Source organism: Nymphalis io, chromosome 13 (genome assembly GCF_905147045.1).
Source record: "Nymphalis io chromosome 13, ilAglIoxx1.1, whole genome shotgun sequence".
In the NCBI taxonomy this organism is placed as follows: Eukaryota; Metazoa; Arthropoda; class Insecta; order Lepidoptera; family Nymphalidae; genus Nymphalis; species Nymphalis io.
Window position 1 is genome coordinate 7687983 of NC_065900.1, and position 25813 is coordinate 7713795.

Sequence of the window (25813 nt, forward strand, 5' to 3'; positions counted from 1 at the left end):
CTACATTATATGCCCCTGGCACTATTATAATTTGACGGATCGGTGAATCCGACACGCACACGACAGGCCCAGGACCAACTTTTTTAAGTGTTTTCTGAGTCCTTTGAATGAAAGCACTTTTCGACTCCGAGATCCTACTGAAAATATCTCCATAGACAAACTCAATAATATTTTAATAGGCTGGCTCGGATTTAAACCTAGGACTAAAAGCCTCTTGGCCAACGAGGTAACTAACGAGCTTATACTCGAATAATGTTTGTAGGTATCGATTTTTTAAATATGTTTGATGTGATACGAAATGTTTGAATAGAGGTATTAATATGATAATATATCTTACTACGGAAAGCTCATATATTAATTGCTTTCACATTAATTTGAGGCTATAAGTAGCTATATAGAATATGTTGCGCTTAATTTTAGAGCTAAGTTATTAATTCTTCTCCATCAATGATAATAATTTGATATAAAAACAATTACTTTCTATAATAATACAAAAAAGAACTTTAATCATATTTTAAATATTAAAATACCTTAAATCCTCTTAAGTTATCGACGACGCAAGCCAGTAAAGCATCCCTGCCAACTGTGACTGTGACGTTCGGGATTGGCTCAGCGAATCTCGGGTACATAGATTCTGAAACGAATTATTTATTATAATATTGAACGTAAAGAAAATCAAGATCAATACATAGCGCAAACTTGTAAAATAGCATACAAAATAAAATAGCCACCGCTTTTCAGTATCAGCTGTTATTTATGCTAATCGAAGGGGCGCGAATGTAGAACCACTTTGGATATTTTATAGCAAATGATTATGAATATAAATTTAACTAGAACTGATTTATTTGTAATAACATTTTCCTTCAAATTGGACAGTAAAATACATGTAATTAAATTAAAAAAAACATTATTTCTTGCAAAGACGTAAACATTTATATTTTATATATAAAACAAAAATAATAAAATTATAGTAGAAACAAACGCTGGCTTAGTGGCGGCTCAAGTCAAGAGTAGGCTCTGTGTGGTAAAAAAATTACTCTGTACACAATACGGCCATGTTATTAGTCTTTATTGTGCCTCTATTTTTTTGCTTTAAAAACATTGAATAATGCAAAGGTCGTATAGTATCACATGTTATCCTAGCTAGGCATCCTTGAGCCCAACGCAGCTGCATGTTGTGTTTACCATTAAACCCACCATTGTGAGAGCTTCAGAGCACTACTCTTTTGAATATATTTTAAAACCAGAACAAAAATAAAAGAAATAGAATTATTTCTACAGTATAAGATAATATTTTAAGAAATAAATAAAAAAGGAACGGAGATTGCGATTTCAAATTTGAGTCGCGTCCGCTCTTGTCGTGTTCACAGGTTTAGGAACATGACGATGGGTGCCGCCGTGTCTGTCGCTACCGAGGGGCGCGTGATTTATGCCCAGCGCGCTAGGACAAATAGCGTTTCGTCGTTATATCATTCTTTTCTAAATAAAGAAAAAAAGGTAAAATGTACGTTAAATCCTTAAAGGTATTCGTAATAAGCATAATCTTAAGATGAGCATGTATCGATATAATAGAGTACGACCTAATCGAGTATTGCTCGTTTCGAAAAGACGTCAATCAAATAAAGAGACTGTGCCAAGACCAAAGGAACGTGATTGGAAAAATTTTACTTTTGTTTAAACGACCTGGTCTTCAGCTATTTTATCAATAGTGAAACAAGTCATGTGAAAATTTAGTTATTATATTTCTCATCTTCCCAATAATATAAATAGTCGTTGTTTCGTTTTAACGCAAAACATATTTTCGATATTTTCTATAATTAAACTGGCGCATTGATCCTCTATACTGAAACACAACATCGCATAGTTTTTTACAGCATTGACTAGACAGTCCAAGCAAAGCTGTCTTTTTATTCATAACGTGTAAATCTTTTATTTGATACATTGATGTAATTCGAGCAATAGTTGCAAGATACTTAAAGTAAAATAGCAACCTGTAAACACGTGGATTGCGATGTTTTCCAGATGAGTTATTATAAATATTTAAAAGTGACTAAAATACTGAAAAAAAATCTTTATATAAATAAATTCATGTTAATGTATATTTTTATATGACTTTAAATAAGCGTGAAAGTTCAATATCGCACTGTCCCGTCATAAAGGACATTTAAATTATTTAGGAAGAGTTCATATAATCATTTTTTATCTAAAGACTTAACGTATCGTGACTTGATTACGGTATCAACAAGCAGGAAAGGTATATTTTACCATATTTATGATATAAAATAGAAATATACTTGGAATGAATCGTTTACGTGCCGTTAGTTCTCATTATTCTCTTCTTAAGTTCCTGTGAATACTTGAAACGACTCGCCTACTGTGTAACGGACGAACACAAAGACGTTCTAGGTTTGCGATGTTCCGTATTTCCTGTTTTTGTTTGCGTTTTTATAGATTTTTTATTTTTTTATTTTATTCGTACCTTTTGATTTTGTACCGATGGTTTTTATTTACAAAATGTTGTGTGCACAAAAGAAAATGAATACAAAATAGAAGTATTTATAAATTCATTGTATTTATAAAATCAAAACTATTTCTATTACAACCTCAAATAATGATTTATACCCGGTCGATAAAACTTAAGACTTTGCTAAGATAATTGTTTTATAAATCAAAAATGACTACAATATAACGCTGGCGCATTTTTTTCTTTAGTCTATCGTAATATAAATAAAAAAACTTAAAGTGAAAATAGAAAAATAAATATTTGATTACATTTATTTTTTCCAGCTTATCAATTATAATGTAAAAAATTCTTAAAACAAGATTATAATATTTTAATTTGATTCGACTTTTCGTTTTATTTGTATAAAAGAAACTCTGTTTTATGTTATTATTGTGGAACTCTTGACTTTATTAAATTTCAAACAGCTCAACTAAAATAATAATCTCAACGCAATTTCTTTAGAAAGTAGCTTCTTATTTCAACCGAATTGTCCTACTTTCTAACGCACCTTAGTTTGATCAATAATACTGTCAAGGTCGTCTAGTCTTATATTAATATTTATATTGTGGTAAAGCATAAAAAATATACACATTACATAGAAGCCAATGATCCCGTGATGATGAATAGAGCGTAGTTCGCGGAAAGGCTAAATGGATTTATAAAAATACTTTTACACAAATAGACAAAAATACAGTATTTAAAAAAAAGAGAGTTTTTATTTCATACAATTTTTCAATTTCGCAATAGTTTTATTAGTTTTGAGGAATTAATTAATATAATATTTTGTACTCAGTTAGTGAAATGAAATAAATGTACACGAACATATACTTGGATGGACATGGATATACTTACAAACAACAAACATTAACAAAGACATACAATCTTCTAAAAACACAAATAGAATTATGACCACCTCAAAATGTCAACTCACATTGAACTTATATTGATAAGTTTTAAGCGGGAAGTTGTATTAGGACCATATGTATTTATGCACTTGTGTCAATTTTAAACTACCGCCGTATTCTAAACAAACAAACTTGGAAAGTCACAGCAGAACATGAAAATAAGTGTCATAAAGTGATAAGCGACTTTGACTATAATAGTTATAACATTTCAAGAACACAAACAAAATAGTAGTATTTCGGTTTTCAACAGTTCACAAATGTGATATGAAGTAATTTTTTTAAGAATGGTTTAGTGCTGATCTTTTGTGCTGATCTTTTGATTTTTGTTGAAAAAATGACAAAGTGATGAATGTGGCGCATTAACAATTTTAATTTTTGTTATACAAGATTTACTTGGTAGAACTGTGTGCAAGCCCGTCTGAGTAGGAACCATACGCCCATCACATATTCTACCGCCAAACAGCAATATCTTACTACTAGTTCCCAAGGTTGGCGGTGCACAGACCTTGTATAAATTGGATAATATTTCTTACAGTGCCAAAGGCTAAGGGCGTAGGTGGCCACATACCATAAGGTGGCCCATTTGCCAGTGTACTTACCTGTTTTAAATAAAAACATTTAACAATTCCTGCTATATACTTGCGTGAACCTTAAATATGGAAGATTTGTTTCTTATTAAAGGTATGTAAAGATAGTGATGGCTACAGCAATTTTTAGTTAAAGAAAATATTTAAAAAAATTCACTGTCTTTCTTCTTTACACTCTGATTCGGTTAAGATATGGTATTATCACAGTTATTTAATAGCTCCATATGCTTACTTTAAAAAAATATTCTTTAGAAATTCAAATAGATTATATCTGTTTCCACTGGATAAAAGGAGGTAAAAAAATACTCAGGTAGGTTCTTAAGGCATAAATAGTATTAGCGTTATAAAATTAATAATTTTTGTTATAAACAACGGCTCATGACTGGTACTTAAAGGTAAAAAATTAAAAGCTTTAAACATATCAATCAAGTACTGAGAATGCAGTGTCTCCAATTGGAACATTCAGAAAACAATATTGTTAGATAAATAAAAAATATTTTAGTCAGAACACAGGGTAAAAATGTAAAACAAATGAAAGTCGATAATTGAAGAAAGAAAAAAATAATGACAGAACAGTTCGACAGAAAATATCAGCGGGTATAATAATGTGAACTTTTGAGTTTTATATCTTTACGAATATATACTATACACATATGAAAAGAGTGTGATATTGCATTTTTTTTTTAATTATTTCAAATGCCTAAAAATGGGTACTTGATTCAAGTAGCGACAGTGGCGAGAAGTAATTTTTCTTTCAGTTTAATATAAAGGATAAAAAATTAAGACAAATTACTTGAAGCACTTTTCTCGTCTGTGCGGTAAGACTATATCAGAGTAGAGGTAAGTAGAACATTCTTAGTATATAAAAACAGTACGTGATGTCGAGTCTTACCTAGCGTTACTTTAGCAGATTTTTAAATTTAAGATTATTACAGAAGACGATATTAAGCAAAAGTATTTTAATGTAGAAGATCTAAATCCACATTGTGAAGAAAAACATTAAAATACGTCTTTTGCTGAGCTCGTAATAGCAAAAAGGATCCAGTGATCAGTCAGAATACTTATACGTGCATTTTAAGCGATAGTCGCAGATTCAACTCCCTGCAAGCTGCACTGAATTTTCATTTACTTAATTTGAGCTTATAATTCAACTTGTGCTTGGCAATTAAGGAAAACATTGAGAGGAAACTTTCATGTGTTAGGTAAAATTATATCACATGTGCTACCATCTATCAGTTCACATATAAAGAGCTCATACTTTGGCTCAAAATCTTCTCCTTAAACGGCGAGGAGGCATTTACACAGCAGTGCTACAATATACAAGCTGTTACTTTTTAGCTCGATTTCCTTATCAGTTTCGTATTTATTTACTGCAATTTCATCATTACGTCTCATAGATACAAATATATTCGGCTATATCCGTTTCTTCATACTTCATATCATTAGTTATCGCAAAATTGGTAAAAGTTAAAAAAACCTTGTAGTATTTATTGAACTATAATCCTACGCCTTTGGGTGGACACTTTTGCAGGTGATAAGAGCCCCATTAGAGCGAGCCCATAGGTAAAACAAGTACGTGACTTGAATAGTCAAAAAACGATGAAATAAAGAGGTCGAATATTTAGATATTTTTTGTGACTTTTCGAAATAAACTAGACTGTAAGTCTTGGATGCCGCAAATATACAAATTATACAAGGAAGGCGCACTTTTAATGACTGTATCCGTTTCTCTTGCAAAGGAATTATCGATAGTGGTCGGAGCCTACAGACGATGGATAGAGAGAAGCAATACTTGTCATCTCTTTTTAATATGTTTTCTAAATGATAGTTTGATGAACTTTTATCATACTTGTATGCAATTTTTTAACCTTTGCAATATTGCGACTGTCTCGTCAAGTGGCGAAAAGCTTTGGTATTTTTTCTGTCGGAAATTCTCAGTAGCAGCCCACAATCGGGAAGTTGGAAGTGTGTATACTTCCATGCCTCGGAAAGCACGTAAAGCCGTTGGACCTGAGCCTGAACTCTCCGGTCGTGTCATATTACCATCCCATCGGATTATGAGAGTTACAGAGTAGATAGTGCACCTGTGTTTGTGCACACAATTGTGCACTATAACATGTCCTGCGCAGTTGGCTTATCTCTCTTATGATTGGCCGCTATGGCCGAACTCGGTCCGGAGGACATTATTTCGCGATGTATATTATACTTTTAATATATTATCGGTATGACTTTCAAAACTTAAATGTGATTTTATAATTTATGTGTACTTATTACTCTCCTGAAGTATTGTAAAAGACAATAAGGATTTTTGTTAATATTTTAATCTAACATATCATACAGAACTTTCTAATAGCAATGAATTATTTGTACATTGGTTTGAAAATAAAAATATTTTTTAATAAAATAAATTAACTTAATATTATCTTTATTTACCTCTACAGTCATCTCGAAATTATTACCTCGGGGCTCTGATGCTCTAAAATGACACGGATAATTGCATGTTCTTCTTTATAAAAGGAAAATAATATTACATGGGTCTATTTATAATCTTGAAGCTCGAGACTCCCTTCGGGATGTTTTAAGCCAAGGTTATTAATAGAGGTGGTTAAATATTTTCACAACAATATTATGTATACAGATCATTTTAATAGAATCAGTAAACCACGTTTTTGATTCCGCAGAGTCCAGAATAAAAAAAAATTCTTTTGGCTTATGACACAATGCAAATACCGATAGTAAAAATGCTTGGATTTCATATTCTATTCTAGTTGATTTCTATACAAAAAATATAAATTAAATTGTATATAGTTGACTTTTATATTTAACTATTTCTGATTGTCTTGTTCAAGTTAATTCTTCTCGGTAGTCTACATGCCGAACCGGTCGTAGCTTTGTATTCAATTTAATCCTATAAGAGAAGTAAGGATTTAGATTTTTTGCCTAATGAATTTAGAGGAAGACACGTTCCAAACGAAGAATTTTGTTGTTAAATCTCTTTTGTACAGAGAATATATTATCAACACTGCATTGCAAGGCTTGCATTAGATAACCTACTTATTGAGAAAGGTTATTAACTATATATAACATCACGGATCCTAGGGCAGAACAGTGACGCGGGTGAAACCGCGCGGAGTAGTAGTAAATTATTATTATTATTTATTTTTTATATGTATAAATGCAGTGTACCAATTTTCCTTTAAGCTAATAAAAAGAAGATTTGAATGAATGTTATTAACATAACTTAATGAAACATTTAATTATAAAATCATTTTGACATAACGAATCTAAAACAATTAGCAAGAAAGTTTTTTTATTCTTTATGCCTAAATTTGTATTTTTTTTTTATTTTTTAACATGTGTAAGCACACACATGAAGACGAGAACAATTATTTTTAGAACATTCCTAGAGCAATTTTAACGACGTCACGCAAAATTGTCGAAAGGATTTTAAGCGCCTTTTTCACAAACGTACAGTTTATCTCAAAATGAAGCACGAATACGTTTATAGTTCTCCGTTAAAAAGATTAAAAAGGAATGAGGTCGTGGGCATTTGCTAGTTAAATAATAAATTGACTAAGGCGGTGACCAGCTGTATTATCGCAATAAGTACTCATTGAAATAATTAATGTGAGGAAAAACATTTGTTCAATAACGAACATACTAAGGTCAATGGTTTGGTAATAAGTATCTTCAATAAAGGTTTGGGAATTGGATTTTCTGTTGCTTAAATATTTATTTAGCCATATTATGCAGTTTTTTAATGATATGCAGATGATATCTTCCGGACGGAATTTTGCAACGGTCTGCGGCCTTATAATACTAGCCACTAGGCTAACGTGGCTGCTATTAATATGATCTTTTACTGTCATGAGATTAATTGAAAGCAATCGTGTTGCCAAGCCAGTAGGAATATCGCGTTTGTTGGAGACTTTCTTGCAATATAAGCTACAACGATTACGAAGGTCGAAAAATAGCGCGAAGATCACTTACCATTGGGAACCTCTATAGGAGCAACAGATACTACATTCAGTCCGTTGGGCAATCCCTGACCTGTAAAAGAATTAAAAATAAAAACATTTTTTTCGCTTGAAATATTTTAAATTCAGGCATTTTTTGAGATATAATAAATAATATTAAAGGGAGTGTTTGTTATTTAAGTATGAAATTACTTTATTAATTAATTACTTGATAGTGTGTTCCATTCTATTTAACCCATATATTTTCTCTAAAAAAAGAAAAAAAGTCTAGATAATAGCTTCGAAATAAGAATATTTATCAACTCAGCCATCATTGCATTCGCCGATTGTTACTTGATCTAGACGTTTTTTTTTTCATTATTTTTGTTTGAGTGTTTACATAAATAAGTATAAAGAATATTTTCTCTCTTTATACTTATTTATTTATATACACATAGGCACATAACATCTTAGTTCCTAAGGTTCGTGGCTCATTCAAAAAAAAAATATTTGTATTACTTATGTGATCCGTGATTAATCTTTACCGACAAACATGAAGACAAAAGAAAATGTAAATATATTTTATATACAAGGAATAATAATACAAGGAAATAATATATATTATATATTATTTCATTTAAATATCATTGTTAAATAAAAGTTACTTAAAGTGTATAATCATGTATAAATTTATTATAATAAGATAATAATTATGAAAACGAAGTTTGGAAACGATATAATAACTCCACTTTAATGGAACGCCTACTTTTTCAAAGAATAAATGGATCATTATCATATTAAAATATCATCCACTTAGCGTTATCAACTGTTATTCGAGTACAATAACACACGTAAAAGTTTACTGCGTCATTAAAAGTTTTCAGTGTTTAATTACCGTGCCGCAGTACAGGAAATTCATACTTGCTATTTCTCTTTTTTACAATAGTGTATGTGGTAATCTTACACATATATCAATAAATTATTTATTTAATATAATTACAAGACATCGTGGTATGTTTCGTTGAAATTAACTATTTTATCATTTCATGATAGGTACTTAACGATGCTATTGCTTATTATATTTCAAATTAAAATAAAATAAAGTATAATTTTATAAGGTTTATACAATAATTGAATCGTTTTGTTACAGGTTTGGAATGAAGTTTAAAACTACCGGTTCGAAATATAGATTCTACGAAAAGAATTAACACACTCAGTAGCTAATCAACGAAGTGGAAAATCAACGAATATTAACTCCACGCTTTTTATCATCTAGTAGTTTCCGTCCGCGGCCCAGGCTGCGTTTTAGGTTAGTGAAGGGATGTTTATTTTTTTTTTTTTATTAGGCACAATAATAACACACAATAAATTAAACAAAAACTGTTTTCCAATAATAACTGTACACAACATTTTATATGTTAGGTAGGCTACCTTTCTGTCTGCTGTCTTTTTCTGTACTCCTGACGATGTGTATGAACTCTACTAATGATGTGTATAACTCTACTTATTTATAATGTTTTTTAACATGAGATTTCAATTTAATAATAAATTAGTAGGTAAAGTTCATTCGCTTTATTAATACATTTGTAAAACTATTTATAACGCTAATGAATGGTTAGTTTATATATATTATTATTATCGGATTAGCAAGCCTTTTTTATGATAGCATTGTATGAAATATCATAAAAATAGAGTTAAAAATCTGTCGTTAAATAAATTTGTTATCGATGCCATTAACTTTATGGATATGATGGATAGCGACGATATTAAAACGTAAGTGTAGTGACTCAGGGGAATATGCGCGGTTATATACGCCATGTCGTATAATTGCAACGAGTGTTAACGATTTAATGTTTTTATATGTTTGTATTACTGAACATACAACTTTTACAACGTATATAATGCATTTATTTTCATGAATCGTGTACATGATCTATGTCCAGAGTAATTTTTCACCTGAAACCTCCTTAGTTGTGTGAAAAGGAAAATTACAAGGACGCGTCACAATTTGAAGTTTCCGCCTTGCAAAAAAAGGCAAGTTTTGTGATAATGGAAAAAATAGAAAACGTAGTTTCGTTTCCACGCACTATTGCAGCCGCTATTTAAAAATAAAGTAAAATTGTGATATTTGTTGAATAATTTGAGTCTATCATTATCGTCATCATCATCAGTCATCTATTAATCTATTTTTCTGTTCGCCAAAGTGTCATTGACGACGTATTGCATAAAAATGTTTAAGAATTTTTATGTTATTACAGCTTATACTGCCGTATTAAGCTTCAACAAATATTTACAAGCCACGGAACAAACGACAGGCATTATAACTAGTCCTTTAATGTTATATTACTTAATATATATGAAGTTGTTATTATGTATAAGATAATACCTATATATATAATTTGTTTACATTATGAAACATTTATTAATCAAAGTTTTATGATTTTAAATATATAGGGATCTAATAGATGTGACCTGACCCCACTAATAACGCTTGTAGAAAATATGATTTATATATTAAAACAACGCTGTGATAAAGATTTATTTATATAATTAATTATAAAATCACGATTTAGAGATCAGATTTAGTGAAAATATTTTAATACCGTTTATTTTTATAAAGATAATAATAGAACAAATTTCTTTATTTACAAAAATAACGGCTATAACAACATGAACCTTACTATTCCTAATTATTATTATAAATGCGAAAGTAGTTAAAAACATAAATAAGTAGTTTTTTTTTAATTGCATCCAATAGGATAACGAGCTAAGTTAGTAGTCGCGACTTCAATTAGATAAAACCCATTTTTATAAATAGTGTGGTAGGAGGATTAGCTGCGGGCGACTTGTATTCCTTTGTCAAATAAATACAATAATAATGCTGAGACAAAATAAGTCTAATAAATTAATCCAACCATTGTAAATATATTTTTATTATATTAAATATATGATGTAACTGCCTGTTAACAATCACGAGATGACTAATTATTTATAAGCACATATGCAATACATGCAAATTCAACATTGCTTGCCCGGATATCAACTCACAATATTCATTTCACTTGCTTTCAAAAAAATGTGTTACAAAACTGTATTAAAAAAGCAAATGTTCATGTCCGTTAAAATAAATTAATCAATGTGTCGGATGCTAGTTGTTATATATATATATATATATATATATATATATATATATATATATGAGCTGATATAAGCTCAATATATATAACAACTAGCATAATAAAAAATGCTAGTTTAATAAGTCGTTGGACCAAGGCAAGCTTACGGTATTACTATAATATTTTTTATGGAAACGGAACAATTAAAGTTTTTGTATACCAACTGTTTTTTCGATTTTTATTCCATATCTTCGCCATTCGTTATAATCATTATACAAAATGATAGCGTACAAAAAATTAACCGTCAATTATGTGTTTAATATTCTGTTATTATTATTTCATTCTTGAAACTAAAAATTAATTTAATAATATATAAATGCCTACGTACAAATATTGAAACGAGAGTAACAAATTACAATACATTGATTGGCGAAATCGTTCTGGTAATTAATACTTTATTACAACGCAAACTATGACAACGTAAGCGGACAAGTTAATTAGCGAACATCACACCGGTTTTAAATTAATCCGTAATTGGCCTTTCGATCTCATCGGCACATTAGCTAGGATTGGTTTTTGTTGAGGAGCACACATATAGCTACCATTACGTATAGCGTTGACAGCCACACTTCTGACGACAGGGTTGTTCCATTATCGGCACAGATGAATAATTGACACTCGCTATGATCCCTAGATGCAGTACAACTTTACATTTTAAATTTAGACACATCCCAGAGTTTATAGTATATATGCTATTATTATTTATTTTATTACTTGTTTGTGGTTTATGATGACTCGTAAGTTTATAATGTTATTGTATATGCTGTTGGAAAATACTTGTTATGTCTATAATAATAACAACTAATTTTAATGATAATAGACACACTATGGATATGTTATAAAAGCGTGTGTTAATTACAATCGTGTTTTGAATCGAACAGAACATTCAAAATCTATAATTATATATAAAAGGCAGACTAACCTTATATCGATATTAAAACTAAACTAAAAATGATTCTGAGAAATACAAGTTCAATAAAGAATTCAATGATGTTAAGGTGGAATAAATATTTAAAAAATTATAAATATATTTGTAAAGTAACTGTGGAAAATACAATTTAATTTAATATTTCTTGAATTCTTCTAAAGATTTTCTTGGTAATTAATTGAATTTAAAGAAGAGCAAAATCAACACTGTTGATTTCTATACAAATACATAGAAAGTGGATAGGTTTTTTTTTTTTATAGAATAGGAAGGTGGACGAGCATATGGGCCACCTGTTGGTAAGTGGTCACCAAACGCCCTTAGACATTGGCATTGTAAGAAATGTCAACCATCGCTTATAGCCAATGCGCCACCAACCTTGGGAACTAAGATTTTATGTCACTGAGATTACCTGTCAAGTATCGACAAACACTTTCACGTCCATACGCAGTATTCTATATATATTTATTTTGTCTCTCTGTTATTTTACCCAGATTTTAAAGTTATAGATTAATGATTCATTGTTGATACGTGGTGAAGCGACAGGTCAGATTATGCTCCAAAATCCATCACCTTAACAGAGGAGCCAATGTTCGGTAATAGGAAGATTATGGGTTGTTATTTACTTTTCTAGGTTTATTACTGTTAGTTAACTGGTAATAAATTAAATGTTAAAAACTAGTAACTAGTAAGTAACTATTTTTATATAATTTCATTATATGATTTCTAAAGCTTAAAGAGAAGACACTTTGATGAAATTAAATAATTATGATAATGTAACACCGAGATGGTCTATTGGGTAAAGCACGTGAATCATAAGCGAAAATTACGGAATCAATCCCGGACAAGTACAACATAATTTTTAAGAGATTAATTTGTGCTCATAATTTATCTTGCGCTCGGCGCATAATGAATACTTATGCTGATCTTCTTTATTTTATATCTGAACCACACGTACTTGGAATTTCAAAATAAAAAATATGTGAATATATATTATTTTCTAAATAATCCATTCGTTTTAAATGAAACTCTAATTCATAGATCTCATAATAACATTAGCAAAGACTTCATCCAAAACCTTGTTAAAACTCAGTGCCGAGACTTTAAGACGAAAAATAATTAAAACGCTACCAAAACTATTATAACGAAACTTTTCAAAACTTTCAGCGAAATGTTAATCGTTTCAAGAAAGTCCGTATTGTTTATCTTTTAGTGATGACTTAAACATTTATTCTGTTAAAGTTTTAGATAGTTTTTTTATATTATTTTAACTTATAAATAATTTAAAAATCATAATTCATAATTTACAGGCAACCAAGATAAATGTAAAATATGTTTTACGTGTATAACAAGGACAATATAATATAAGTATCATATAAAAAAATATTATTTCATAAAATAGTTTTTAAAACTAAATTATACCTGATAATATAATAATAATATTATGATCAGTATAGAGACTAATTACCTTCTAAAATATTACATTATATTGAAATGCCATTTTTTATTAATTATTACATGAGTCCGAGATGGTCCAGTGGTAAGAACGCGTGATCGTGATCGATGATCGTGGATTCAAGCCCGGGCAAGCACCACTGAATTTTCATGTGCTTAATTTGTACCGTACCGTAACCGTAACAGCCTGTGAATGTTCCACTGCTGGGCTAAAGGCCTCCTCTCCTCTTTTTGAGGAGAAGGTTTTGGAGCTTATTCCACCACGCTGCTCCAATGCGGGTTGGTGGAAAATTGCTTTATTTGTGATTATAATTAATCTCGTGCCTCAACCCGCATTGGAGCAGCGTGGTGAAATAAGCTCCATACTGCATTACACATAAAAGTATTTTTGAGAAGTAGTTCTCAAAAAAAAATACGGAGAGAAGGCCTTAGCCCAGCAGTGGGACATTCACAGACTGTTACCATACTATACTATATTACTATTTTCGTAATCAACTTGTATAGTATAAAATATTGCGATTTGCGGCACAGCGTGTTCGCTTATTTGCTGTATTAGTCTTAATTCTACGATCTGAATAATACGTAGAAGACTTTTTTAATTATATTTCTTTAATTTGTACAAATATAGAAAATATCACAAATACACTATTGCGTACTCTTGTTGGTTATTAGTAAAGCAGTATACTATGAAACACTCACTACATAATCCCTCGTAAAATGTTGAAAACCAACTAATCCTACGGTACTTTTACACGTCCTTCGTCATTTAAATCGATTTTAAATAAACCAATTAATCATCGTTTAATATCATATATAACTCTGTAATTTTATCATTAGTTTTGTGTTTGTTTGTGCAGGTCGAAGGAGTCAAGTACGGCAGATATTTGCGTTACTGTCCACACTTAGTTCCAAAGTAGCATTGCGCCGCTCTTACGTTTATAGTTATGTGAATAAACAAATATTTTGACATATCTTAGTTATTTGCGCCTTAGTTATTTGCCATATGTTAATTGCAGGTTTTCATTTATGGTTTATACTACCACATATTTGAAAAACAATAAAACTCCTTAAAGAACGTTACTAAGTGCCACCATTACTGTTATAATGTAGCCAATGTCGTTAAAGATTTTATTATTTTATTATCTTATAAAATACTGTACTTTTAACGTCTTTATGTGTGAAATAATATGTTTGACACTAGCAAAATCAATACACCTTCAATATATTTCGATTCGATAGCCAGTTTCAAATTGTAGTTACCCGGGATTTATGTATTAAGTAAATATTTCCAGTTCTATAAAGTTGGCTATTTGCTTAAGCGTTACGTTTGATTTTCGATCAGTACACAGTATTCAGCGTTTCCATGATTGAAATAGCAGCCATTATAAAATACTAGATATCTCATCAAGTTTGGACATAAACACCTGTAATCCCAATTCCTTAACTCTCATCTTCCGACATGACCAGAGTAAGACCAACGAGTTTACGCGATGTTCATAAAACGAAAGTTTAAGACTGAAAATACAAACATTGGTCTCCTACTAAGTTTGAAAAAAATAAAAACATATTTTTAGCCAGTGGTTAGAACGCGGAAATCTTAACTGATGAACGTGGGTTCAAACCCGGGCAAGCACCACTGATTTTCATGTGCTTAATTTGTGTTTATAATTCATCTCGCGCTTGACGGTGAAGGAAAACATCGTGTGTAAACCTGCATATGTCTAATTTCACTGAAATTCTGCCACATGTGTATTTCACCAACCCGCATTGGAGCAGCGTGATGGAATAAGCTCCAAAACTTCTCCTCAAAAAAAAAGAGGAGAGGAGGTCTTAGCCCAGCAATTTGACATTCACAGGCTGTTACTGATCCAAATTTCAATCGTGTTAACGTATTTGATCTTTATAATCTTCAATTAACCACAAACAGTATATTATTAGTTACTCTTTTTATCACTTAATTAGCTTATATTAACTCGTCTCATCAATTTGCTAATACACAGTCAGATAATGAATATGTTCATTATCTGACTGTGTATTAGCGTTTTCTCATATCTCTCTTTATCTTATTAGGATCCTTTTTATAGATATTAATAGATTTCTTTTTAATTATTAACCATATTGAAGAGTGACTTCCTATACAATGAAATTAATATTATAGTTATGAATAAATAATAATGTTCATATAATCGTCACATTCACCATATAAGGTCTTATGTAAAAAATATGTACCGTAAAATACGAGAATTTTAATTATTTACTTTTTTTTGCTGTTTAGGTAATTCAGGTATTTTATTTATAAACCATACTTACTTAACTATTTAATTAAAGAAATGTTTATGTACAAAAAAATATATTATTATAAACTTATAAGTATTTATTTGATCTCAGGTCTTAAAATTAAAATAATAAAGTTAATACTCGGCATTAATGTGCCGCATATTTGTCATTGCTAATCTTATCCAGCTAGTATACGTTTTTATGTTCATGTTTCTTTTAAATCGCATGTCTTTAGAACAAAAGACGATATCGACTCCAAACTAATTTCATCCAACGCGTAATAGTATAATAAGCCCATGATTCAACCCATCCGAGTCGAAGAAGGCTGAAAAACAATTGTGTTTTCTTGTCTTATAAAAAAACTGCCTAAAAAGTAGATGACATGACTTGAAATACATTGTGTCCATTGAATACCAAAATAAAGTGTGAATAGAACAAATCGCATGCAGAACTAAAAACACTTTTGTGCCACGTATGAGATGACCTTACCTTTTTAGCCTTTTTATTCTCTTCTGTTTTTTATAATAATAATTTGTAATGAGACCTATTGATTTTATATGTGGTAATACGTCGACTCCGAGTACAGATTAACTATATAACGTAAATAAATGGCTTTAGTTGAATATGTTGTAACTTACATGTAAGTCAAAGAAATAAACAATTTTGATTTGATGTATTATTATATTAAAAGGAAAAATAAATTTTATCCCATATTTATGTATTGGTTTTCGTTAATTTTAAATTCATCTATTTCGATTTTTCATGTTATCCGGGCGGGCGGTCATTGTCGGCCACGTTTTTTGTCCCTATAATCGAGAATTACATATTTTATAAGATTATCTTATAATAAAAAAAAACATAATTATATTTAACTTTCAAATATTATATATTTTTGTATCACAGTGATAGAAAATTTTAATAAACACTTTCAATCACTAAAAATTAAATTAAGTTAGTTCTTTGGAGGCGGCCGTAAAAATCTGTCCGAACAACAAAATTTTATGGATCCTTATTAAAGTATTTATCGAAAATATACCTGAAACCTGTATCTTAGAACCAAGTGTTATCCTGTACACTGATTACATTAAACATAATTGTAGTATATGCATATATGATATAAGACTAATGATGAATCGAAAAAAATGGTATTTGGAGTGGGAAGTGGCTTAATATTTTTTTTTTTAAACCAAATTTTAACTATCAGAATGAATTTATTGGTGAGAAAGTTAATACAATAAAGCGCTTCCTAGCTGTTGTCTTATCTCTAAAACGTTAATATATGTACATGTTTATTCACCTCGGCGACCTGAGAAATATATATAAAGGGTCAAATAGTCAATATTATCTCGAACTCGATTAAAATGAGAAATGTCAAATTATCTCACTTTTTTGTTCAGTCACAGGCCAAAAACTATGAGCATGGCGAATTCCAAATTTCAAGCCAGTTTGCGTGAAATTTGGAATTCGCAGTAGAGCTCGCTGTTTTAGATCTCGCTCCGAGTCTGCATACACCACGTAAGTCGTCTATGAATGTGTTTATGCAGTAGGTTTGCCTCATCTCAAAAAATGTATATAAGAAATGAAGACTAAAATTAGGTTAAGTTGTCGATTAAAATGTACGCTTCATGTGAACCATGTTTTATGTTTATGTCGACGCAACGGTACGAAGTTGAATGTATCGAGGAGGGCAAAATATTTTACAATTCTTTTATTTATTTAAAAATTACATTTATTTTTAAAGGTTCATGAAAATAGATGAAAATTATATTTCCTGCAAATAATAAAACGAAAAAGGTGTGAATGTATGGATGCTTAAACAATATCAACTGGATGAAGTTGAGATTTCGTTGATATTTTTTTTAAGTAGCAACTAGCGAACTTGTAGATAATTATTGTATTTCAAAAAGCAATTCAATCAGTAACTTTAGACAACAACAAAAAATCTTTTACAAACCTAATATAATAAAGAGCTAGCACATACTACAGTAAAGAATTAGGTAGTATTTATAAGACCAATACACCAATTTGACCCAGTAATTTAAGTTTTTGTTCCCTAAGGTGTTTCGTCATATTTCTAATTAAAAGAATAAAATAATACTTCATAATTATTTGTTATTGCCAGTCACTGGTAATGATGATTAAAGTTACTAAATTAAACTAAATAAAATTCTAGAGGAGAAATCCAGAGTTTTGTATTACCACGGGAAATGCAGCAAAAAGTTGCAAAAAAAAATTGATAAATATTCTACTCACTGAATTTAAACTTTACATTTTTATTAATTCACGGAATCATAATTAAGTTTAAGATTATTTATAATTACAAGCTTAAAATTTAATATAATATAAATACAAACTTAAGACGACTGTGGCGTTTTTAAAAGAAATAAAAAAAAAATTCAAATAGTTTCGTACAATAAGTAGCCTAAGTAAGTGGGATGTTTGTTTGATTTTTTTCGGTTTTCCTAGAAAGTCCATAGAAAAAGTAGGGGAAATCAGGTAGTAATAAGAGGCTACCTTTTATTAAACGGCTACATCCTTGTCTGTAACCCTGACAACATGTAAACAAAATTTCATTATGGTCGGTGGGGTACTTAAGACGTGAAAACTCAATAAAAAATTCACTTTTGCATTTAAAATATTATTTAAGATTCATTGGAAATACATATTCATAATTCATAGTAGAAGACATAATATATGTCATAATACTATTATCATGTATCGTTGAATCCTGTTTATGAAAGAATCACATAAAAAATGTATACGAAAATAAAAATATACATACTGATATTTATTCAACAACAACCGGGCAAATTACTTTTAACATAAATTAAATCGTATATTTTTTAACGCATGAATAGGACAAATCTAAATAGTATTCAAAATTGAATAAGATTATTTTATGAATAGTTAATATAATAAATGACCTATTTATGTTATTCATTTAAATAATTAATCATTCGATAAAGATATATCTGGCGCGAGAATGAGAGTTATGGTCTCTTTGAGAGTATTTTGCTTTCATAAAATAGCGATGATGAAGTGCTTATTTTCACGGATTTGTGTAGCAACGAAACAGACACGATTCATTCGCATTTATCTATAGATACTATTGTATTTTCGGTGCCCCTAAATATTTTGCTATATATATTACATAAGTCAGTCAGGTGATAGAGAATATATTTAATTTCATATGTGCAAAATATTAAATAAGTATCTTCAACTTGTATGTGTTCTATCCGATTTAATATATTCAGTGACGAAAAAAAAATATGCATTTATCAATAAAGTGACGCATTGCGTAGACGCTAGCAATTAATTAAACCACTCAAACTATAAATCTGACTGATTACAGTTAGTATGTATATGTTTAATAACTTTTTTACTATAAGATATTCAAAAAAAAAAAAACATTTTTTATTTCATTCAAAATAAGAGATATAATAAATATGAAAACAAAAATTTATTTAATAATATTTTAATTTTTAAAGCTACTTGGATTTTGATTTATATTATTAGAGATCACATTTGTTTATTTTATTAAAAAAGTCATTTAATCTTTATACTGGCTTGTGAGGTTATGATAATTGTTCATGTAGTTATACTAGCACATTCACTCTTCAAACCGAAATACGATAATACTGTGCTGTTTGGCGATAGAACATCTGATGAGTCGGTTATACATATACAGGTAGGTTTGCACAAAGCCCTACCACTAGTGAATTTCTCCAATTCGGATCGATAAATGCATACGTCACAGAATTCCATCCTACACATGCATGCTTCCTCAATGTTTTCCTTCATTACAGAGATAAATTATAATGAATTCTGCACATGAAATTAATTCTACTCTAATGTGAAACAAACTTGAAATCAGAAAAAGTATAAAACAATGAGGTAACTTTTAGTTTTAAGTACGATAATAGTCTCAAAGCTTACTTAAAAGGATTTAGTAAAATATAATTGTCTTAAAAAAATGTCACATGACTAAACAAAAAAAAAATATTTCCCGTATTCTTAGTGAAAGATAAGAAGACGTGCAATTTGGTTGGTTAATAGTTTGTGATATATTCTTTTGATAGATATTGGTGTTCTAAGAAACAATCTTCATATTACCAATGCGATGCGTATCATGTAACGATTATTATAACCTTCCACTTGTAAGAGATGTCTTATGATTACATTTTTGCCTAATGATTTGGAATTTCACTGAGAATGAAACCTTAGAACGTACGTACGTAAGTACACAGAAATATTTCGAGTTAGATTAAAGAAATATTAGATGACAAAAAAATGTATTACTATTAAATGTTCTAAATGACAAAATGTACTCTAGTAATCATTTTCTTTTACAAGATAAAAATGGAATATTCATATATAAATCAACAATAAATATTTTTAGGTTACGTCATAACAACGCGCTACATGGTATTACTAAGCTTTATTTTATTTATTGCAGTAATGGAATACATCCATAACTGTCTCTGCCAAGAAGCCAGCGGATATCCGCGGATGACTCACAGATCGACCCCCGTCCGTTTTGTTTGTGATTCTTCCCCTTGTTAACTGAATTATGTTTAAGAAATACAAGAGCTTCTTATCTCGAACCCTTCTAAGAAAATCTTACATTTGAGGAATTTTCCGTTTCTGAGTGGAATCGTCATCCTTTGGTTATAATTTAGTCCACTTTTATTTCATTCTTAAAATAAAAACAGTATTATAAAAATAACCGAGTTATATACATTATATAACTAAAACACAAAAAAAACATTTAAAGATCAAAGTTAACAAAAAAATTGTTATGTTGAGGTCTATTTTGGGGTGTTTATTTTATTTCTTCATTACAACTGTATATGTATTCTCTTGTCTCAATATCAATAGCATAATATATATTGGCAAATAAATGATATAATTTACTCGATTAAAATAAACATAAGTCTAAACAAAAAACATATCCTTAGTGTCCTATTCATATTGACATCATTTTAAATTAAATAGACAATTACACGACAAGACAATTTAAACAGTGAAATAAGACAATGATACTAATTTTTCAATCAATAAAAACTTTTTCACAAGTTGCCATCAACTCAATAAAAATGTTAATTGCATTCTCCACTCACCTGTCGTACTGCAGTAGACTGTCAATAACGTTATCCATACCACACAATATAAATGTAGAAAAAGAGTCATTTTTTTGACATAGAAAAAATCGTCTTAGTGAAAATATGAGTAGTCGTAAGTTCACCTATGTAGTTCGCGAACGCGTGAAAGATCGACTATGGAGCCAAACGCGCGTGCCATCGCTAGGCGGCCTGCGGAAGCACTGCCGCGGGGTGCGAGCCGCCACTCCGCGCTAACTACCCCAGCCAGATAAACAAGGCCGAGGAAACCGGGAACAAGCAGACAAACTGTCTAGCTAGCCTTTATAGCCGGCACAGAATAATGGTACAATAAAATAAAACAAAAGGCGAACAACTGACTAGCGATCTACTGCTCTAGACTGTTCGCTGTCAAATATGCATAATCCGAACAATAAACTATTGTTGGATTAAGTTGAGTAAAATATACAGACCGCATTTTATCCCGACTGGTAAAAATAATACAATCATGGAATTCTATTCACTATGAATTATTTTATTATATTTTATATAAAACAAACAATCGGCAATAATTATATTATACTTCTTAACAACTTCGAATTGTATGCAATTGTCCATGTTGGGTTTATAAAACATAAAAATCTGCAAAATAGTTTTTAAGAAATGTTTTGTCACTAGTTTGTAGAGTAGAATTTTTATGTACTTTTAAATTCATTTATTTATTAAGATGAAAAATTATATATATGAAATTATAATTTTAATAATTATTTATAAGCAAAGAAAAAAATATCACATCATATGAAGAATTACGTGGTATTTCAAATGTTATATGGATTCAGAAAATATTTCAAGGTATTTTTTAAACGGATGAGAGTATGATGGATATTGAAATTTAATAGATCGAGTGAATGAGTGTAGGGTTTTTGTCTTCTTACCTTTAAAGTTCAAAGAAGCTTGCTAAAATACGTTTCTGTGATTGTAAATTAAAGTAAATAAATATGGCATTACTGACTACTATTAATGAATAAGTTTAAGAGATAATGAAATTGTGATTTATCAAATTGTTGTGCACTGGTATAAAAAATAATAAATAAGTGACCGCACATAACCTTTGTTTTCCTCAATTAGCGTAATACATCCAATAGTGTGCCAAGTCACGTTTGACACACACACGCGGGAATTATTTCAATATTGAAATTTGATTTTTATTTGCTTACTAAATAACAAATATACTTGATTTTAAGTAACTTGGCTTTAAAAATATTTGGTAAATTATTTTATAATATTATATTATTCCGGGATATTGTTATCGTTTTATTGCTATAGGTAAAAAGAGACATTTCCTTTATTCTAAATTATATAAAATTTAAACATCTTAATATAGTCCGCCGATTCGATAGTAAATTTAGAATCGTGCTTAAGATTCGATTCACGAGAAAATTTACAAATCGTAACAAAATAAACGAGTGTCTGAGATGTGAATGTGTAGGGTTATTACTGTATGCAGTGTTGTTCACAACTGTCCCGTGCACTAAAGGCGATCTGTGTCGTGTAAGACCATCGCAACATCGCAATAATGTTCTTCTTAAGTATAACTGTTCCTTGTAGTGCCCGAGAAGCTCTTACTTTGGAGTGGGAAAACATCAAGGTTATCTTATACGAAGCGTCTTCTTATATTTTGCTATCTTTTCGTTAATACTTATTTTTCTACATCTTGTTTTCATGTATCGTCTAAATTTGTAAAATAGATGTCTGGTAGATATATGCTTAGTAACAACAGTACAAGTAACAATTGAAATAGGTATTCATTGCAGTTGAGATCTCGCGAAAATAATCGAGACAAACTCAGCTTTTTTTCTTTCTATCGGCATTCATCCAAAAATGATTAAGCATGTATGGCAATTGTGTCAAAATATCTGGAGCAAGCTGTATATAGAGACTAGGACGTTGAACTGGGCAAAAATTATGAACTATTCAGTTTTTTGTGGGTGGTGTATGTTTTGATCAAGTAATGGCTTGAAGTGAGCCGACGGGTCGCCGCCTCGCTGTCGCGTCGCTGCCGCTTCGACGTCTATTGACCCTAAAATGTAGGATAACGACGTTTGTTACGACCATCGTCATTTCTTTAACGTTGTTTGAAAGTAACTGATACGTTTTAAATAATTCATTGTTTACAAGTAACAATGTAATGTTTGGTTTTAATGAAAAATTAATATTAATGAAATAGTTTCAATTAATAGTAGTAATAGGCTTATGCGGCTGGTGTTGAACCTTACACAATAGGCAACAAAACTTGTTCACTTTGTAATATGAATAAACTAAAAGTACTGCATTGACGTAAAAATGCTCTATTCTTATAAAATAAACTTTTTCTATTTTCATTTCATGTTTCTGTGAGAGAAGTAGATATGCCTTGCTTATTTTACGCTTACGGTAATTGTAATATTCTTTTAAGATTCGTTATTATAGGAAAATTAAAATTGATAAATTCAATTAAATAAAAAAATAATATCTCATAACTACATATTAATTACTTAATTACATATATTTATATGGATTAAAAATTTAATGTAAAAGTTGAGAGTAAACTAAGCCCTAGAATGCCTTTTAACTCTAACACCAATAAATCTTTTTACGGCTCAAGCGTATACTTGAGCACATTTATTTACAGTTAAAGGCAAATATTAAGATTTTTGCATAAGAGATATAATTATAATTCATTATAAATTGAATGTACTTATATACATATATATACCACAACTTTTAATTTAATTTAGGGATATTTTCTTGAACAATGAGATATAAACAAATATTATAATATATTCAGTATCATGCCAAGTAATCTTTGGGCTCGTATTCAATGCTAATATTATCGTCCTTGAAAGTACTCTTCTGAATAGCATAGTGTTAACGGTGATTTTTATATATAAACAACGTAATACAATTAAAATAAATACGTACGATATGAATTAATACCGCGTGGCAATTAAATTTAACCTTTTCATATATTAAAATAGTTAATGTAAGTATTAATTACATATATTTTTATAGTATAGGTAAGTGGACGATCATATTGGCCACCTGATAATAAGTGGTCACCAGCGCCTATATACATTGGAACATAACATCTTAGTTCCCAAGGAGGTGGCGCATTGGCGATGTAAGCGATAGTTAACATTTCTTACAATAGGTAAGTGTACCTATTTAATAAAAAAATAAAAAAAACATCTTTAGTCAATTCGTATGTAATTGCAACTTAATTTGTTTGAATAAATAATTATTTAACCCCACTTAAAGTCAAATTAAAGTTATGAATTGTTTTTAAAACTTACGCTTAATCAAAACAAGAAATTACGTTTAATCAAAATCCTTTCTTAAGAAAGGATAAAAATTAACAGTAGCATCTACTTGTTGAATATCAACTAAGAATAATTTGGCGCTACAAACCTAATTTTCATAGTAGCCAGGTTTTAAGAAATAATAATTCTGGTCACGTTCATTCCATTGGTTGATTTGAGAAGAGGCTACTAAAGGAATTTCGTTTTCCATAAATATTGCAAGTGACTTACCTTTGCTTGAAATATAAAGGAAAGTTTATCTTTTACGTGAAGCGTTTTTTTCTTTGTTTGAATCAGTTCAATGCTAAAAGAACATAGTTAACATATTTAATTTATCGTTTAGTTTTCAAAATGAAAAATTTGAAACAATAATGCTGATTACTTTTTAATGTCTAGACGATAAGCGAACACCAGTGCCTACATTGTTTTGCTCATTTGAAATGTTGGCTTAGTAAAGTTAGTACTGGATAATTTGGGAATTCCAGTGTTGCCAGATAAGTTTAATAATAATTTAATGTGTCGACTCGTCCGAAGTTCTGTCTGCTCAGAATATATCTCGTGAAAGTTTTGTATGAAAGTTGGTAAATCAGCAAGAAAATGCAGATTGAAGGAAAGCTATTTCCAACAAAACGGTTCGCATCGGCTCAGAAATTGGTTCCTCTTGCCGCTCCACTGCTCGAAGAAACTTGCTACGTTAAAACCTATTTTTATTATTTCGTTTCACATCGGCATGTTATGGATGTTTTAATCTCTGGCCCAATATTGTCGTGAAATGATATCGGTATTTCTTCAAAATAATAAAGAAATGGTTTCAATATAATAAATATTAAACCTTAAGCTCTGATTCACGGTATATATTTAATTTTAGGAATTTAAATATAATACTTTTTGGGTCAGTTTACGTCTATATACGTCTTATAAATTACTTAGCTTTTGTGTTTAGTGTAATGTCCCTCAAAGTAAATAGAAAATTTTTGTTATAAGTTTACTTTAAAACGTGTCAAACAGTCGCCTTAAATGAATTACTTAAAAATTGATTTTACGTTTATACATTACTTATAAAAATAAATAAGTGATATCGAAAATTTTCATGAAATTTCTAATTAAACTAATATTCCTCGTCTTAGTTTTAATTATACTTTACATTATAATTTACAATTTACACATAAACAGACAGTTATTTCAATTATAATAGTACTTATGTAGCGAAATGAAAAATATATACCAAACATTTCATAAAGTTATACAATTTTCATCATTTTCGCATTTCTATAAGACTGTACTGTAGAAAATGAAAAATAAAATTGTCCCAAGTCAATTTCAACGTTTCTTTCAGCAGACGAAAACCTTATATCTCCGCCTTTATTATTTTCCAAGTCCGACCGCAATATTATGCGAGACAGCATGGCAGATGGATCAGAAAACATAAATCTGACGTCTAAACATGTTTGCGTTCAAACGATTATGTTAAGGAGTTTATTTTCAGTTTCTGCTACATTTTCATTACATTAATTGCCATTTAGAACTTTCAAACGTAATAATGAATAAGTTCTCGACTATTAAATACATATATTCAGTAAATAATAAAATTA

At 29.8% G+C, this 25813-nt stretch overlaps 1 protein-coding gene across 4 annotated transcripts in view; it reads right to left on the minus strand.

Moving 5' to 3' along the window:
• LOC126772628 (lachesin-like) overlaps positions 1-21119 on the minus strand; it is a 28675-nt gene extending 7556 nt beyond the window's left edge. For 2 of the 4 annotated variants that reach the window (XM_050493017.1, XM_050493016.1), the window contains exons 1-3: positions 20905-21119; positions 7986-8045; positions 531-634 (exon numbers count right to left, since the gene is read on the minus strand). In XM_050493017.1, the coding sequence (XP_050348974.1) occupies positions 531-634; positions 7986-8045; positions 20905-20974 (234 nt within the window). In that variant the 5' untranslated portion in view covers positions 20975-21119. Of the gene's footprint in view, positions 1-530; positions 635-7985; positions 8046-14206; positions 14259-20904 lie in introns of those variants that run through there. The other 2 variants (XM_050493020.1, XM_050493019.1) reach the window with 2 other exon arrangements.
• Positions 21120-25813: the final 4694 nt, after the last annotated feature.